The following is an 18,783-nucleotide window of genomic DNA, read 5'->3' on the forward strand; positions in this document are numbered from 1 at the left end:
TGGCCGTAGCAGTTAATTAAGATGCAAACTTCTAAGATGTGATTCAAATACATTTTCTATTTCATCCATCCAACCATTGTCTTTACCTGTTTATCTGTGCAGGGTCGCAGGATACATCCTGGACAGGTTGCCAGTAGTGTTGCACCGATGCCATTTTTTGGCACCGATACCAATACCCGATACCTGGCTGTGCAGTATCGGCCGATAACGATTCCATACCGATACCATCTGTTTGATATTGATGTGTGTGTAAATATGAAGAACTGCATACTACTTGGTTGTAAAATAATTGCTATCATGGCTTTGTCAAGCTGCTACCTTTGTAAAGCAGGAAAAAGACTAATACAAAGTGAATCCAGCAGAACTAGTGAGTGTCGGGGGAGAGAAGGCTGCATTCAAGTGACATACAAACAGCAAAATGGTATCTGTGACCTATTTGTTGGTACTCGCCGATACCGATACCACCATTTTAGTGCAGTATCGGGGCCCCAGCCGATACTGGTATCGGTATCGGTGCAACACTAGTTGCCAGTCCCAGTTTGGAAGGCCCAGTTTGCAATGCATTGCGCAAGTAAAAAACAGTGTTTCTTCTCACCAGTAATGATCGGCAATATGTTTATTCATGATATATTTGTCTTTTTTGAAGTGGAGCTAGATAAATGTTGATATTGTGACTAAGACTATACAAGATGGTCAGGATGGAATGCATGAGATGTGCAAGAAAAAGTCAGGATTCAAGAGATTTATTGCCATATACTAATCAAAAACAGTGGCATTGTCAGTGCAATTATATTCTTACTTTATTGTTCTCTTTCATCTGTCATGTACAATTAAATCTAGAAAGAAAGAAGAAGAAGAAGAAGAAGAAGATAAAGAAAATTCAGTCTACTGAAAGTGTGAAGAATCCAGATGACTGAAATGTGAAGAGGCAGTGTTGTGGTTTTCTGCTTCTTTTGAAGCTCTCTAGTGCTTTATGTTCAGTTGGGATCAAAATTTAACAAATAACTGTACTTCTGTCGAGTCGAAAGCAATTGAAGTGTGATGCTACCTTCTTATCCTCCTGAGGTCAATAAGCATGTCATGTTTCATTTTTCTAAAACAGGCCACCATTCCTGCCTTCTCTCTTCTGTAGGCACTTTCCTCACCACTTGATCAGTCCTATGGCTGTAGAGTCATTTGCAAACCGGGTGTTGACATTGTTCCCTGAAGCCACATAATCATAGGTGAAGAGCAGTGGGCTAAGCACACAAGCCTGAAGGATCCTTGCACTCACAGTTCTGATGCTTCATTTCCATGTTGTGATTCTGACTCACCAGGGTGAGTGTGAGAGAGAGAGTTCAGCACCCAGCTCCAGAGGAAATATGTCCAGTAAAGAGAGAAGAGCTTTTGAGACAACTTGTTATGTCTTTAGCTGATTTATGTTGTTGATGTTTAGTAGTCATTCCCTTTGCAGGAATGAGTGGCATTACACCATAATACAATACCTAATGAAAAAAAGATTTTCAGCTTCACTGTGCATAGTAAGCAGTTAAATAAGACACACCTAAGCAATCACAAAACAATCTGAAATAGTGAAAGACAAACCACAAGTGCTTACATGACTTCCTTGATATGCATATTCAAATATCCTCCTTTATATTTTAATATTCTACTGCCATTTAGTTCACTCCTCCTATTAGGTCACACTGTCTCATTGGCAGCTCGATGAGCTGTGAGGGAGGAGTAAAACAAAATAAAAAAGTAAAATAGTTCAGACCAGCTGCAGATCTACTCTGACAGAAGACAGGCTCTCGCACAATGGGGACTGGTAAGATGTTTTAGACCAATAATTAACTATGATTGTATTGCAGTTAAGTTGTATCAGCAGAGAAAAGTATAAAACGTATATATATATTTCCTCTTGCTAAAATGTTGAAAAACTAAATGCAGATTTGTACTGACTAAGATTTAAGCCTCTAATCTAGGATATTTTCTAGTATGTCAATTTAGACATATTAGTTGTTATTCAAACAAAATCTTTGTGTTTTGTTTTTCATTGCACATATAGTGATAGTGATACGTTTTCATATTCTGTAACAATTTCTCGTTCTTTCAGGGTATTGTTAAAAATTTGACTTCAAATATTTCCATTTTTCTGTCATCAGATAACGCCTCAGAACGTCCCTTATCAGGACCAGAATTGGCTGAAAAACATGTGCAAACATTCTCGTTGGTCATCTACTGCGTGATTATTGTGGTTGGGACAGTAGGCAATGGTCTGGTCATCTACGTGACGGGCTTCAAGATGAAGAAAACTGTCAACTCGGTGTGGTTTTTTAATCTGGCTCTGGCGGACTTCCTCTTCACGGCCTTCCTTATTTTTTCAGCGGTCTCTCTCTCACAGCAGCACCAGTGGCCCTTTGGAAACTTTATGTGCAAACTCAATGCTTTTGTGAGCTTAGTCAACATGTTTGCCAGTGTCTTTTTTCTGGCAGCCATAAGTTTGGATCGTTGTTTGTCCATCTTGGTGGTGGTGTGGGCACAAAACAAACGCACCGTCTGTAAAGCTCAAGTCATGAGTGCTGTAATCTGGTTGGCTGCAGGTATTTGCAGCACACCTTATGCCTACTTCCGTACTGTGAAAGAGTATGAAAACATAACCTACTGCACTTATAAACAACCCATGTCAAAAGAACAAAAATTGAGTCTCAGTATTTTCCGCTTTCTTATGGGCTTTCTCTTTCCATTCCTGACAATACTTTTCTCCTATGTGGCCATAGCCATACGTTCCAGACGTGCGCAGCGGACAAGAAAGCGGAGATTTCATCGCATCATTTTTGCTATCATTTTTGCATTCTTCATCTGCTGGTTACCCTTTCATGTTTTGAATTTCATAGAATTAACAGTCAAATATTACCCAAATATCTGGATCGTTCGGATTGGAGGTCCTTTAACTGTATCCCTTGCCTTCATGAACAGCTGTCTGAACCCCATCCTGTATGTTTTCATGTGTGATGAGTTCCAGAAGAAGCTCAAACAGTCCATATGCTTTGTTCTAGAGAGCGCTCTGGCAGAGGACCATTTAAGTTTCATGTCATCTCGCTCTCTGACATCCCAGTTGTCACGTATTTCTCAGAAGTCAGATGCAGAAAAGAAACACATGGACACATTGATTTCCACAGAGAGCAGAGGGGTCTAGAGTGAAAGCAAGAAAACACCCACAAATTACCATTAGAGCTATTGTTGTTTTATTTTATTTTTTAACAAAACATTGTAGAATTTGCAAGAAAATACATTTTAAAAACCCTAGATAAACATTACATCCATTAAATTAGATTAATATAGGCAATGCTGTAAATCTCCAATCTGTGGAGAGAAATCCAAATAATATCTTCTACTTTAAGTGCTTTTCATTTTATTTTTAATGATATGGCTTAATACCTTTTGTTTGACACTTTTGACAATCACTCGTTGTACTCTATGTTTATTTTGAGATACAGAGTAATGTACTATACAATATTGTAATCTATCTCAATCTATGTCAATGTGCTGCAGTGCTGTTCAAGTTGGACTCATTCAAATGCTGCAGGTAATCAGAGTAAATATTGAAATATTATTTTTTCTTTATGTTTGTACATTAAAGTTACATTTTCAAAGATAGTCTGATCTGAATAAACTGCTTGACTGCAAAATCATATTAGTTTAATCTTTTTTATACTGATGTATCAGATTGTGCATAGAGTGCATAGAAATTTGTATAAAAGCTTTTTTGATACTTTCAGCTAAATACAGTTACGTTTGAAGGCTCAGATAAATGTGTTAATAAACAACTAGTAGATTACTTGGAAAAACATGATGCACCCTTTTTCAGTTTAAAGATTGGAAGACAGAGAGAATGCCAGAGCATATGCAGCATATAAAAGATGATCTGATTTACCAAGTTCTAAGCTTATGTAGATTTAACCTCAGTTTTGTGACAAGTATACTCCAATAAAATTATTTTATGAAACAAATATGAAGTCTAAAATTTAAATGCTTGGGACAAACTGAACATATCTTCAAAGCCCTAAAAACATATAACATATCCTAACCCGAAGATTGTTTTGACTGTGTGCACCAGTCCAGTTTGTTGTCAAGATGGCCCCTGAATATTTGTAGGTCTGTACTGCTCATATCTTGCATATATTATTGCTGAATGCTAACAGGGTGGCTATACTGAAAGTCTGCCACCATCTCCTCGCTTTTTAATGTGTTCAGACGGAGAGAGTTGGCGAAACATGAGTCACTGAAACCAGTCCCTATTCTCTCTCGTCCATCCCAGTGACACAATAGCAGTGATGACACAACTACTGTGTCAGCAGTGCATAGAAAAAATGGGAACTGATCCCACAAACACTGGACACCAAGGGACCCTTCAGGGTTGACACTGAAGAAGTCGCCAGTAATTCACAGGGTCACATAGAGACATAGCGTACCATGCACACACTTACACATGAGGGCAATGTTTAGAGGCCAATTAACCTAACAATGATTTTCGACTGTGGAAGGATGCCAAAGTACCTGGAGAGAACCCCACACTTGCGCAGGGAAAACATCCCAAATCCATACAGAAAGACCCATAGTTAGGATTTCAACCCAGTACCTTCTTGCTGCAAGGCAACAGAGCAACTAACTGTGCCAATTTGCATTCCAACAAAATAATAATACATTCTGAAACAAAAAAGTAATAATCACATCTGTTCTCTCATAAAATGTGCCTGACTTTTGATTTCTCAGAATTCCTATCCCATTTATTTTTGTGTGTGTAGGCCTCCTAATTTTAATGTTTCAATGTTGTGGGACTGCAAATAAATTAGTATGTATGTATTTCTTTTACGTCTTACTCCATTACCTATGGTCTTTCATACAAATTCAAGCTGGGCTTTAATTGGTTACGTAAAGGCGCAATTCATTGCGCCCATGGCCAGTCAGTGCTGTTTGTGTCATTCTCCATCCAATCAGATTCACATTTCATACCTGTCAGTGAAAGTCACACCCCTGCCATCTCAGATGTGCAGGCGAAGAGTCACACAACACCAAAAATACATGAGAGAATGGGGCACCAAAAGAAAATATGGCCATTTATTTACTGAATAATTATTTTCAATTCAATTCATTTTTATGTGTATACTATAGCGCCAATTCGCAACACATAATCTCAAGACACTTTACAAAGTCAAATTCAGTCAAATCATACAGACAGGTTAGTCAAAAAGTTTCCTATCTAAGGAAACCTAGCAGATTGCATCAAGTCTATGGCTAGGAGCATTCACTCCTCCTGAAAGAGTGTAGAGCCACAGTGGACAGTCGTCTGCATTGTTGATGGCTTTGCAGCAATCCCTCATACTGAGCATGCATGTAATGATGGTGGAGAGGAAAATAGCCCTTGAACAGGAAGACAAAACCATTAGCAGAACCAGGCTCAGTGTGAATGGCCATCTGCCTTAACACATTGGGGGTTTGAGAAGACAGACCAGAGACACAAAATCTGCCTCCCATTCTACTTTTAGAGACTCTATGAGCCACCAGCAGACCTGCAGTCTGAGAGCGAAGTGCTCTGTTAGGAATATACGGGGTAATCAAATGTCTTATATGATGGAGCTTTAATATTAAGGGCTTTATATGTGAGAAGGAGTATTTTAAACTATATTTTTGATTTAACAGGAAGCCATTGAAGTAGGGTGACCAGACGTCCCCGTTTTCCGGGGACTGTCCCCGTTTTGGACCACCTGTCCCCGGCTAAAGCTGTCCCCGGAAATGTCCCCGATTTTACCGAGGGGGGAAATGTGTTGCGGTAGCTGGTTGCGCTGCTGATAATATAAAGATGAGGAACAGAGCGCACCACTAGATGGCGGTAATGATCCTTTTGGATGTCAGATGCCATTAAAACACGAAGAGGAAGAAGAAGAAGACAAGCGCAACACTTCTAAAACAGAAGAAGAAGAAGTGAAAAGTCGTTGTCAACTGGTGGCAACTGATGGGGAGCTGCTGTGTTATGGTAAGTGTGTTAATCGATTCATTTTATTTGGATCAAGCTGATCCTGTGAGAAATGTTTTTTTTTTCCAGGTTAAAAAATAATCAATAAAAAGTAAGACAAAGACCACGAGTTGCTGCTCACATGAGTAAAAGACACTCAGATAAAATGTAACAGAATGATTGAAAACTCTTTGTAAGGCGCTAATTTGGTTTGCCGGTTCTCCAGGGATCAACAAGGGTTCTTCTAAAGATGTTTTAGAACTGATTGGGGACCTTTAGTTTATATTTCAGATAGTTATAAGTAGAGCTATTACAAGTTGTTTTTCTGATTTATGGTTGTGATTTATGAGCATAGACTTCCAGGCTTAGGTTTAGCTTTTCTACTGCTGAGTTTGGATATATGAAAGTTCCTCATGAAAAAATAGGAGTCAGTAACAGGAGAACTGAATGAAGATCTGCATGATCTGAGAATGATGGAGTAAGAGATAACCACCTGTTTAAAGGTCATTTATTGTGTTGTTTTTGCTTGTAGCTCCTAGTATTGTGGTAATTAGCATTTTTTGTATTTAATCAGAGGAAACAATAATAAAAATAATAATTGGAAGTTTTCATGTTGTACATTCTAATGTTTTTGGAAGTGATTTTAATTATATAATGTCTCTGTTTTAGAATAATGTAAGATTGATACAAGAGGAGAGAGGAAGAGGATAGGAAGACAGACAGGAGATTAAATGAGAGTGGAGGAAAATAGGAATATTGATGTAAAGAATGATTGACGAGAAGGGAGAAATATTTACTTAGAATATTAATAAAGTTCAAGTGATAAAGCGCTGACATGATATACTCAGGTTTGAGCTGAGAAGCCCAATTGTCTGAGGATATAACCTCTTTCTGAGTCTCTGCACTGAACATGAGTTTCACTGCACTTCCCTAGCTGTGGCACAATAAAGAGGCAGATTAGTTGTTGTTTTTTTCTTGTGTTTTAAACATTTCAGTTCTGCGCATAATATATCCTCTTCTCCTCTTATTTTATCCAGACCTTTGGATACCGTGGCTGATGGCTCTTCAGACACAGAACGCCTTGAAGAAACCAGAGATGATCTCATGTTAGCTGACTCCCTGACCGGAGTTAACTCACCTTAAAGGATCAAACAATATACTCACACATCAGCTACTACCATACACATACACATAATGTAGTTATACACACTTTATTTAAGTTTATACATGCTCATGCTGCACTACACACAATCACTTGCATTCATGTCAAGGGGTTTTCCAAGTCTGTGCCCTTGTTTCACCTCACATCACCACAATCCATTGGACAATGTCTTGTCCCAAACAGGCTCTATGCACTATGTGCTCTATGTGCTTATAGCTCATTAGTGGGAGAAATTAATCTGCTTTGTGATGCACAGAACCCTTATGTGGTCAGTTGACAGTAAGAAACATATATCATCCTTTACCAGCGGGCTTGACTACTACTTTTTGATGTTAACGCAAAAAAACAATTTCTCATAGGTATGTAGATGTGAACAACAAAAGTATTTGTTGCAGTTTTTTGAAATTTGGGGGACTCTGTCTCCACAGACAGCCACCGACTAAATGTTTGTATTTACTGATTTTTCTTTTCCTCATGTCACTTTCCCCTTAGGAGGCGGCAGAGCTCTTTGAGCCCCACAAAATTGGAAAACCTTGCTAACCACTCTGGACCCCTCCACTCCCACTCCCACCACTTTGCCCCAACCCAGAGACACAGTTCTAGTTTCTATTAAGAACACTATTTATTGATTTTATTAATCTTAGGATGCACTAAAGGTCTGGAGAGGCACATTCCTGTCTTTTACACTTTATTTTTATTGTTTAAATATTAATAAACATGTAAAAATAAACAAAACCATTATTGTCCCCGTTTCCTAATTTTATCTTGATTAGATGTCTTGATTTTTATCCACGAGCAAGAAATGTCCCCAGATTTGATTTTAGAAATCTGGTCACCTTACATTGAAGGTCAGCTAAAATTGGAGAAATATGATCTCTCGTGTTAATTTTCATCAGAACTCTTGCTGCTGGGTTTTGGATCAGCTGAAGGCTTTGAAATGAAGCTGAAGGCGCAAGTTCAATCGAAGAAACTCATCGCCTGCCTCCATTCAATCAGAGTCCGATTTTGCCTCTGATGTGAGCCAATCAGCTACGAACCGCACCTCCATGAAGCCAATCAGCATCCCACGCTCATCTTAAAAGCAACTTCAAATCCACGTCTCAGCCTGCTAACCAGCAAGCGCAAACGGATTGCATGTTGGATTTCGAATCAGATGTCCGATTCAAGACGTTAACAACTCATCCTCAAATCCTGCTGCTCTTAGGAACGCCATCTAGCCGCGCATCCATCCTCTGCAATCTCTGTATTCGCTCCAGCATATCTTAACCAGCACTGACCTGGATTCGCTCTCTTAGCTGGCATTCTTCCGCTGTGGCGTCTCATTCCGTCACCCAACCTCTGTTTTCATCAGCTCCGATTCCTGGCGCTATGAACTTGCAAATCCCCGCTTTTCACAAGCGACGTAGACGCCGTCACAACTCTGACTCAGCTCCGGTCCCGCTCTGCTTCGTAGCCGAGAGCGGCTATCGTCCTGCGCAACTTTCAGCCGGATCTCCTCTCATGCCCGCTCCTAGCAGCTCAAGGTAACACGTATCCACTCATGTTTTCATTCTTATTACATGCATTTCGCTCATCATGCTCCTGAACTCTGTTAGGCAGAAGTATCCCATCCATTCTGTTTGTTTTCGTTTTCTTCTTCTTCTGGTTTTGGCGATTGGCTACAGGCTTGTAGTAGCATTACTGCCACCTACTGGTTGCAGTATGGTTCGTGATGGACTCCATTAATCTTCTCTTATTTCATAATTATGTCATTCTAATTCAACTCATTGTTCATATTTTCTACAGTAATTTCTTGTCCATAGTATGCTTGATTTTAAGTGTTAATTAAGTTTGTAAGCTGAAATGTTAACCTTACCATTTTCCTCTTTTGTTTTTCCCATTTCTGTGTTCTCTTACTATCTTTGATATGGCAACGTTCTTCTCGTCTCCCCTTTATCATCAACCTGTAGGCTGTATTAGCAAATGTCTCAGCATTTTAAAGGTATACTATGCAACCGGCGTTGATTTTCCAGCGAGGCTCCCCCCAGAGGACGAAAGTAAAAGTGCACTGTCGTAAATATGCTCAGCTGTTCTCTTGGTTTGTCCGTCAAGCCAGGCGCGTTTGTTTTGAGCTTAGCAGACAGGCGAACGCAACCAATACAAAAGTGGAAAAAACGGCAGTACAAACAATGACTAACACAGTGAAGGTATGAACATGCACACAGAGAGAGAGAGAAACCATTGCGCCGCTTGGATCAATGGCTTCCCCATTGGGGGGGGGGGGGGGGGGGAGACAAAGTTTGCGCCGCTGAGCGGAGCGGGGGGGGGAGACAAAGTTTGCACCGCTAACCGGCTGAGCAGAGCGGCGCGCATATCGAGTTAGTTTTATTTTTTTATTATTTTTTTGGAATGTCGGCGAGGCGGTAGCGTGAGGGAAACCCTACAATGTTACTTACAATCGCATCAGCAGAAACGCGAGGTCCGCGTCAGCCTTGCAGCCTTCTATGTTCACCCGTGTACGACTCCTCTCTCTGTCCAGAGCCCTTTTCCTCTTTCTTGCCTGCTCCAACATGGACTTTCGCTGTTTTCTCGCTGGTTCCGCCATAATAACGGCACAAATATCGCCACTGCACTAGCAACGAGCATGACTTTCACTGGGGACGTGTAGCAGTTCTCGCCGTAAAGCAAGACCGACTCTTGCGATGCACACGAGACTACTGAGCCTGTGACTGCGGGCCGACTGCTCCTGCAATTGCAAGTGCGGTATTTCCCCCACAGACCACCAGGGCGGCCGAGAAAACCTTAGTTCAACCTGAAATGACTCATTTAATCATCCAAAACGGTATGGAACATATTAATTAACTGAAAAATGTTGCATAGTATGCCTTTAAATCTCTGATTTCGTCATTCAAAGACTTACTATTGGCAATCCTTCCGCATTAAGTACCTTCAATGTCATTTACGTTCAGTTTAACCGGACAGTAGGGTTGAGTTGTTACTTAACCCATTTTATTTCAGAAGTGCATTTTAAATCCAGCGATTTATACCAATTGTTGTGCCCTTCACGAGCTCTGCTGCTCTGGCCAGGCATTCATAAAGCATTCTGTCAAATTCTCTTCACCCCCTTTCATCGTGCACTGCCACGTGCTACGTTGTGTGCCTTGTCTCGTGCCCTGTCTCGTACCCCGCTCGTACCTGTCTCATACCCCTGCCATGTGCCCTGCCATGTGCCCTGCCATGTGCCCTGCCATGTGCCCGCCATGTGCCCTGCCATGTGCCCGTCTCCTACACCTCATGTACTCTGTATGTGCCTGTTTCGTGTCCTTCATGTCATGAGCATTCATTCTTTCATGTCCCCATGCATCAGCCCCATGCATCAGCCCCAGGCATCAGCCCCATGCATCAGCCATGCAGCAACCCCGAGCACCGGCCAAGCACCTCACCATTCATCTCACCTCATCTCACCGTTCCCCTCACCTCACCTCACCATTCACCTCACCTTCATCTCCCATTCCACATCACTGTTTTGTAGGCCTTCGCGGCAAACGGCCCTGTTTTGTAGGCCTTCGCGGCAAACGGCCCTGTTTTGTAGGCCTTCGCGGCAAACGGCCCTGTTTTGTAGGCCTTCGCGGCAAACGGCCCTGTTTTGTAGGCCTTCGCGGCAAACGGCCCTGTTTTGCTAGGCCTTCGCGGCAACGGCCCTGTTTTGCTAGGCCTTCGCGGCAACGGCCCTGTTTTGCTAGGCCTTCGCGGCAACGGCCCTGTTTTGCTAGGCCTTCGCGGCAACGGCCCTGTTTTGCTAGGCCTTCGCGGCAACGGCCCTGTTTTGCTAGGCCTTCGCGGCAACGGCCCTGTTTTGCTAGGCCTTCGCGGCAACGGCCCTGTTTTGCTAGGCCTTCGCGGCAAACGGCCCTCTCATTAAGCTACGCTGCTTCTCCTTTTCATTCTTCTCTGCCCGTCTGGAGCACGCTTTCTCTGTGGTGCCTGAATTAGTACAATGTTCAATTGGTGAATCCTCTTTGCTAGGTTGGTGAGACTTGATTGGGCTACTGGGCAAAACGAAGATAGAAAGAGGCTAAAGAACTATTTGCAAACAAAACAAAGAAAGGTCAAACAAGGGTGGTTGATCAGGATAACTCTGTGAATCCTTGTTCACTGAGAGTCTGATTCCAAGAACATGGGATGGAGTCGAGTCATTTGCATGTATTTCAATCTATTCAGAATGCGGGCCAAGTTAGACAGAACATTATTTGTTGAAATAATGGCTCGAACATGTTCCCCAGGCGATGAGAGCCTCTCCAGATGCTGAAGCAGGCAGTCGAGTCTAGCAGACCTTGGATCAAGCGTGGCTGGCCAGACACCTTTCCCAGCTGCTGGCTTGTGTGTTGGTCAGGGCCGACCAGGCTTCATGGGTGGCCTTCTTTGTCTGCTCTGTGAGAGCTGCTATAAAAGTCTGCAGGAGTGAGCTGAAGAAAGAAAGCTCTTTGTCTGTGGGAGGTAGGTTTTATTTGTAAAGAGGGTTTTCAGCAGGACCCGGTGGGAAGAAAGGCGTCGAAGCATTGAGGGTCTCATGTTGCAGCAGGACAGAATTCCTGTTACCTTCCCCATACCACAGTTCAGAATTCAACCCGAGATCAATTATTTATCATGCCGTTATTGTATAACATTAGTTTAAATTACGGATCCTGTCTGCAGACTGGTGAGGCTAATTAAGCTAATAAGTAATGAAGTTCATCAGTTTTATCAGAATGTAGTAAGAATCTAAGTATTTTCATTTCAAACATCATGGAATGAGCTTAATAGCTTAATCCGTTAATGACAGCATTTATTATGCGCTCGGCAGTTTATGCATTCATGAGTTAAGCAAACATTATTTGATAATTATGTCTTAAGTCATGTTACCATCTTCATCCTCTTCATTCATTCATCTTGTGGTCACTTCCTCTCCTAGATCTTCCTTTCACTATTCTCAGTTTGTCCTTTTTAAATTAAACCTGTCGGCCTGCAAATCGAATTCTAGGTAATGATCTCAACTTGGTTCCAGCATGGTTCCTGCCTGCAGTTCAGCTCTCGAATTCACAAGATATCAGTCTCATCCCATATCAGTTATTTTCAACCGTCAGCTGCCCTCCTTGCTTGGTCACCTCAATCTCACAAATGCATCATTGCCAGAGTCATGCTTTATTTCCAGGCAGCTAGAGTTCGCTAAATTTGTTCTTTCCTTCTTGAACAGGATACTCTGGTTGAGAGCTGCCGTTTTGACCGTCTGGTCTGCTTCTCGCCTGATCGAAATATATTCTATAATGCCTTTCTATCGTGGATGTGTTTAAAAATTTACGGATGCTGCCATCCGTAGGTTTTGGGGGGGGTTCTTTATAATTGTTTCACAGGTTCCTGATCACTCAAACAATGGGCTCGGTCATCATCATCATGCCTCACACATCGTTCTGAGCTTCCATTCATTTTAGCTGCCCAATGCCTCTCGGCTTTAAGGTAATCTAACTGCAAATACTGGTGGTGGATTGAAACTTTTCACATGTTTCGTCAGACCCTTCATGTTTCACTCTTTCAAATTGAGTTTATCATTCATAATCATCACAGTTCGTAACTCTCCTATCATATAGTTGATCTTTCATGCTTCTTTCATATCATCATTAATCATATGTATACTTTCATTCATATCGCAACTCATATTGACAGTTATCCCGTCACTCATTCTGTTATGTATCATTTCATGCATTCTTTATGTATCCTGCAATGCACTCTCTCGTGCGTCTCGTAGTATCTGGTCCTGCGTCTTGTCATGTGTTCTTTCATGCCTGCGTCAAGCATTCTGTTATGCATCCTGTTATGCATCATGTCACCTGTGTCGCATCTTGTCATGATCACTCATTTCTCTATGTGCATCATCTGCAAGACATCTTCCGCAAGAAAGCATAATCAAGACATCTTCCGCAAGAAAGCATACGCAAGACATCTTCCGCAAGACATCTTCCGCAAGACATCTTCCGCAAGACATCTTCCGCAAGACATCTTCCGCAAGACATCTTCCGCAAGACATCTTCCGCAAGACATCTTCCGCAAGACATCTTCCGCAAGACATCTTCCGCAAGACATCTTCCGCAAGACATCTTCCGCAAGACATCTTCCGCAAGACATCTTCCGCAAGACATCTTCCGCAAGACATCTTCCGCAAGACATCTTCCGCAAGACATCTTCCGCAAGACATCTTCCGCAAGACATCTTCCGCAAGACATCTTCCGCAAGACATCTTCCAGACATCTTCCGCAAGACATCTTCCGCAAGACATCTTCCGCAAGACATCTTCCGCAAGACATCTTCCGCAAGACATCTTCCGCAAGACATCTTCCGCAAGACATCTTCCGCAAGACATCTTCCGCAAGACATCTTCCGCAAGAAAGCGTACGCAAGACATCTTCCGCAAGAAAGCATCTCTGCTCACATCGTCCGCAAGAAAGCATCTCTGCTCACTTCTCCTTGTTCATTTCGTTCATTTCATTCACCTAATCATCTCCCATTCAAATCACTATCCCGTCACACTGCCTTATGAGCCAGGCGCTCTGACCTCGGCATTTTTGGGGGGAACATCCCTGTTCTCATACATCTACTTATGCATATTAAAGTATAATTCAGCATTAATGTTCCTGCCGAGGTCTGAGCGCCAAAGACTTAAAATATTGTATCAATAAAATCCTTCTAATTGCCATTTCTTTCTCTGTGAGTTTTTCAGATTGAAATGAAGCTGAAGGCGCAAGTTCAATCGAAGAAACTCATCGCCTGCCTCCATTCAATCAGAGTCCGATGTGAGCCAATCAGCTACGAACCGCACCTCCATGAAGCCAATCAGCATCCCACGCTCATCTTAAAAGCAACTTCAAATCCACGTCTCAGCCTGCTAACCAGCAAGCGCAAACGGATTGCATGTTGGATTTCGAATCAGATGTCCGATTCAACCCACCCCCAACCCCTTCTCCACCATCATAGCTGAGTTCATCTAGCTTCCAAGACGTTCCTCCATCCTCAACCCATCAGAGTGTTTTCTCCCTTCAGTCTTCATCACTCCCTATCGCCTGTTATTGGTCCGGCAGAAGACCACCATGTTGGGCCCGGTTCTGCCAGAGGTTTCTTCCCAAAGGGGAGTTTTTCCTCTCCACAGTCGCTTCAAGCTTGCTCATCATGGACAGTCCATGCAAACCTGTGTTTATCAAGTTGGACATCTATCTTAAACAGATCATCATATGGACTGAACAAACTTCTTCTATCTCCACTCCACCACCAGTTTCAGACCTGGGGGGGAACATCCCTGTTCTCATACATCTACTTATGCATATTAAAGTATAATTCAGCATTAATGTTCCTGCCGAGGTCTGAGCGCCAAAGACTTAAAATATTGTATCAATAAAATCCTTCTAATTGCCATTTCTTTCTCTGAGTTTTTCAGATTGAACTGCAATTTGTGGGCTTCCTGATATTAAAGAATTACAATAGTCCAGCCTTGAAATAACAAATGCACAGACTAGTTTTTCAGCATGGACAAAATATTCCTAACCTAGGGATTAAGTACCTTGCCTATGGGTAAGGGGAAGCTAGAATCGAGCCCACAGCCTTCCAATTGCAAGATGACTACTCAACCCATGAAGCCACAGTCGCCCTCAACTTTAACAGGACCAGGATGGACTGGAATGAAATTTGATTTGGTCACAAACAGTTAACTAGAACAATATACATCACATAAAAATTCAGTGTCAGCAATAACTGAAATGTGAAAAGGCAGTATTGTGGGTTTCTGCTTCGTTTGTAACTTTCTAGTGCTTTAAATTCAGATGAGATCCTTGCCAGAGTTAAGTAAAGTAGTTTGTCTCATCTTTTTCTTTTCCTTTTTTCCCTTCTACCTTTCTGCTTTTGTGCCAATTGAACATGAAACAGTCCCAATTAATCTAATAATGCTTTATGCATATAAAAATCAAGCAACCACCAGGAGTGAGCCAGCACACACCTTATGCTCCCAGGTCCAGGCAACCCGAAGGGGTATCCAGCCCCCAGACAGGGGAGGTGAAACCCATCATCGGGATGGAGGCAGGGGGACCACCATCAAGCACCAACCTACCCGGTCTATACTCTGGCCCTAACCCCCCCTCTCCTCAATATCCTAAGGTCAACAAGCATGTACTGTATCTAAGAAGACATTATTTTTATGGAAATTTCCCTCCAGTCCTGCTACATCTCTCCTATAGGCCATTACTTCAACACTTGATCAGTCCTATGGCTATAGTGTCATCAGCAAAGTATATGTTGTTGTTCTTCCCTGAAGCCACACAGCCATGGGTGATAAGCAATGGGCTCAGCACACAAGCCTGAGGGATACCTGCACAAACAGTTCTGATGCTTCATATCCAATGTGTGATTCTGACTCACCAGGTGAGTGTGAGAGAGAATTCAGACCCCAGCTGAAAAGGAAAGATGTCCGGTCAAGAGGGAAGAGCATTTGAGACATCTTGATATTTTCTTATCCGTTTTTTTGTTGTTTAGTAGTCATGCACCTTGCATGAGTAGCATTACACCATCATACTGTACAACATACCTACAGGAAAATATCAGTTAACTATTTTTTAGATTCACTGTGCATCAAACACAGTTAGATAAGACCCACTGAAGCAATCACAAAATAATGCAAATAGCTAAAGACCAATCACTAAGATGCTCGTGGCAAGTCCTTAAATGACTTCCTTGATATGCAAGTTCAGATATCCTCCTTTGTATTTTAATATTCTACTGCCATTTAGTTCACTCCTCCTATTAGGTCACACTGTCTCATTGGCAGCAAGATAAGCTGTGAGGGAGGAGTAAAACGATACCAAAAAGTAAAATAGTTCAGACCAGCTGCAGATCTACTCAGACAGCAGACAGGCTCTTGCACAATGGGGACTGGTAAGATGTTTTAGATCAATAATTAACTATGATTGTAATGCAGTTAAGTTGTATCAGCAGAGAAAAGTAAAAACGTATATATATTTCCTCTTGCTAAAACGTTGAAAAACTAAATGCAGATTTGCACTGACTAAGATTTAAGCCTCTAATCTTGGATATTTTCTAGTCTGTCAATTTAGACATATTAGTTGTTATTCAAGCTAGATCTTTGTGTTTCGTCTTTCATTGCACATATAGTGATAGGGATACGTTTTCATAATCTGTAACAATTTCTTGTTCTTTCAGGGTATTGTTAAAAATCTGACTTCAAATATTTCCATTTTTCTGTCATCAGATAACGCCTCAGAACGTCCCTTATCAGGACCAGAATTGGCTGAAAAACATGTGCAAACATTCTCGTTGGTCATCTACTGCGTGATTATTGTAGTTGGGACAGTAGGCAATGGTCTGGTCATCTACGTGACGGGCTTCAAGATGAAGAAAACTGTTGACTCTGTGTGGTTTTTTAATCTGGCTCTGGCGGACTTCCTCTTCACGGCCTTCCTTATTTTTTCAGCAGTCTCTCTCTCACAGCAGCACCAGTGGCCCTTTGGAAACTTTATGTGCAAACTCAATGTTTTTGTGAGCTTAGTCAACATGTTTGCCAGTGTCTTTTTTCTGGCAGCCATGAGTTCGGATCGTTGTTTGTCCATCTTGGTGGTGGTGTGGGCACAAAACAAACGCACCGTCTGTAAAGCTCAAGTCATGAGTGCTGTAATCTGGTTGGCTGCAGGTATTTGCAGCACACCTTATGCCTACTTCCGTACTGTGAAAGAGCACGAAAACATAACCTACTGCACTTATAAACAACACATGTCAGAAGAACAAAAATTGAGTCTCAGTATTTTCCGCTTTCTTATGGGCTTTCTCTTTCCATTCCTGACAATACTTTTCTCCTATGTGGCCATAGCCATCCGTTCCAGACGTGTGCAGCGGACAAGAAAGCGGAGATTTCATCGCATCATTTTTGCTATCATTTTTGCATTCTTCATCTGCTGGTTACCCTTTCATGTTTTGAATTTCATAGAATTAACAGTCAAAGATTACCAAAATATCTGGATCGTTCGGATTGGAGGTCCTTTAACCGTATCCCTCGCCTTCATGAACAGCTGTCTGAACCCCATCCTGTATGTTTTCATGTGTGATGAGTTCCAGAAGAAGCTCAAACAGTCCATATGCTTTGTTCTAGAGAGCGCTCTGGCAGAGGACCATTTAAGTTTCATGTCATCTCGCTCTCTGACATCCCAGTTGTCACGTATTTCTCAGAAGTCAGATGCAGAAAAGAAACACATGGATACGTTGATTATCACAGAGAACAGAGGGGTCAAGAGTTAAAGCAAAACTCACCCACAAATGACCATGAGAGCCATTGCTGTTTTTTTGTTTTTTGTTTTTTTTTAAACAAAACCTTGTAGAAATTACAAGGAAAATAAGAATAACAAAATCTAAGATGAAGGTCACAGTCATTAATTTAGAGTGATATAGGCAGTGCAGCAAATCAATGGAAAAAAATAAAAATAATATTTCCTGTTTAAATGCTTGTATTTGTACTTTTAATGATATGGCTTAATACCTTTTGTTTGACACTTTTGACAACCACTCGTTGTACTCTATGTTTATTTTAGCTTAATTACTTTTTCAAAACAATTTAAACAACCTCTTTTTATATTATAGGCCTGATCTTCAAAGGTTCCTTATAAGGAGCACTAAATTGTGTTTGCAGAAAAAAATTGCAGGGACAACAAGTGTCCAGGTTCCGGGTGTTCTTCAAAGATTGCTGCAAAAGCAATTTGGTCCGGCCTATTTAAAAGAGTATGTTTTGTGTACCATTGACAGTTTGGGAGCTGCCTTAATAATAATAAACTCTTTTTCATTATTATTCCACCATTCATTTATCAAAAATGGTGCCCATGTCAAATGCAACATCTCAGTTTCTCCAGCCTCAGTTGACTGAAAACCTCCCTGGATAAATGTGTTGGGTGTGTACTTTGCCTCTTGCACATAGGTGCGAGGCAGGGCACCAAGCCCTTGCGACCCTGTAGGGATAAGCAGGTTTAGATAATGGATGGAAGGATAGTTAAAAGAAAAGTTACAAAGGACGTAGGAGAAACAGCTCTCCTGCCAAAAGTTATGGAAACTCGCTTTAATACACACAAACCTTTTGAAGATCAGTTCCTAAATGTTTATACTGAGATAAAGTGTAATGTACAATAGAATATTGTGATCTAAGTGAATCTGTGTTAATGTGCTGCAGCATTGCTGAAGTTGTACACTGTGAAATTTTGCAAATAAATGAAATATTAAAATATTTTGCATTTCTTTCTTTATGTTTGTACATTAAAGTTGCATCTTCTAAGTTGACAGAGTCCTACCTGTATGGTAGCTCAAAATGTGTGCTGGCGGAGGGTCTTTCCCCTTGTCTTCCAGTTTCCAAGGTTGTTCCACAAGGTTCAGTGCTAGGTCCCCTTCTTTTTTATATCTATATTAACGGTTCAGACATAAACGTGCCGTATGTCAATTTTAATTTTTATGCTAATGATCCTGTTTTGTATTGTGCTTCCAACACAGTAAAGCATGCTTATAAAAAGCTACATGCTGCTTTTGATGTGGCTCAATCTAATTTGAATGATTTAAAGTAGAGTTGCGCCAATGCCATTTT

The 18,783-nt window shown here is 41.5% G+C and overlaps 2 protein-coding genes across 2 annotated transcripts; both read left to right on the forward strand.

Moving 5' to 3' along the window:
* The first annotated feature begins 1,704 nt into the window (after positions 1-1,704).
* On the forward strand, positions 1,705-4,255 carry LOC118560793 (chemokine-like receptor 1). The gene is made up of 2 exons (XM_036132265.1): positions 1,705-1,807; positions 2,145-4,255. The coding sequence occupies exons 1-2, from the start codon at positions 1,798-1,800 to the stop codon at positions 3,176-3,178; spliced, it is 1,044 nt and encodes a 347-aa protein (XP_035988158.1). The 5' UTR covers positions 1,705-1,797; the 3' UTR covers positions 3,179-4,255.
* Positions 4,256-16,032: 11,777 nt separating this feature from the next.
* On the forward strand, positions 16,033-18,432 carry LOC118560787 (chemokine-like receptor 1). The gene is made up of 2 exons (XM_036132243.1): positions 16,033-16,085; positions 16,420-18,432. The coding sequence occupies exons 1-2, from the start codon at positions 16,076-16,078 to the stop codon at positions 17,457-17,459; spliced, it is 1,050 nt and encodes a 349-aa protein (XP_035988136.1). The 5' UTR covers positions 16,033-16,075; the 3' UTR covers positions 17,460-18,432.
* The last annotated feature ends 351 nt before the right edge of the window (positions 18,433-18,783 follow it).

The sequence above is a fragment of the Fundulus heteroclitus genome, chromosome 3 (assembly GCF_011125445.2).
Source record: "Fundulus heteroclitus isolate FHET01 chromosome 3, MU-UCD_Fhet_4.1, whole genome shotgun sequence".
Taxonomy (NCBI): domain Eukaryota; kingdom Metazoa; phylum Chordata; class Actinopteri; order Cyprinodontiformes; family Fundulidae; genus Fundulus; species Fundulus heteroclitus.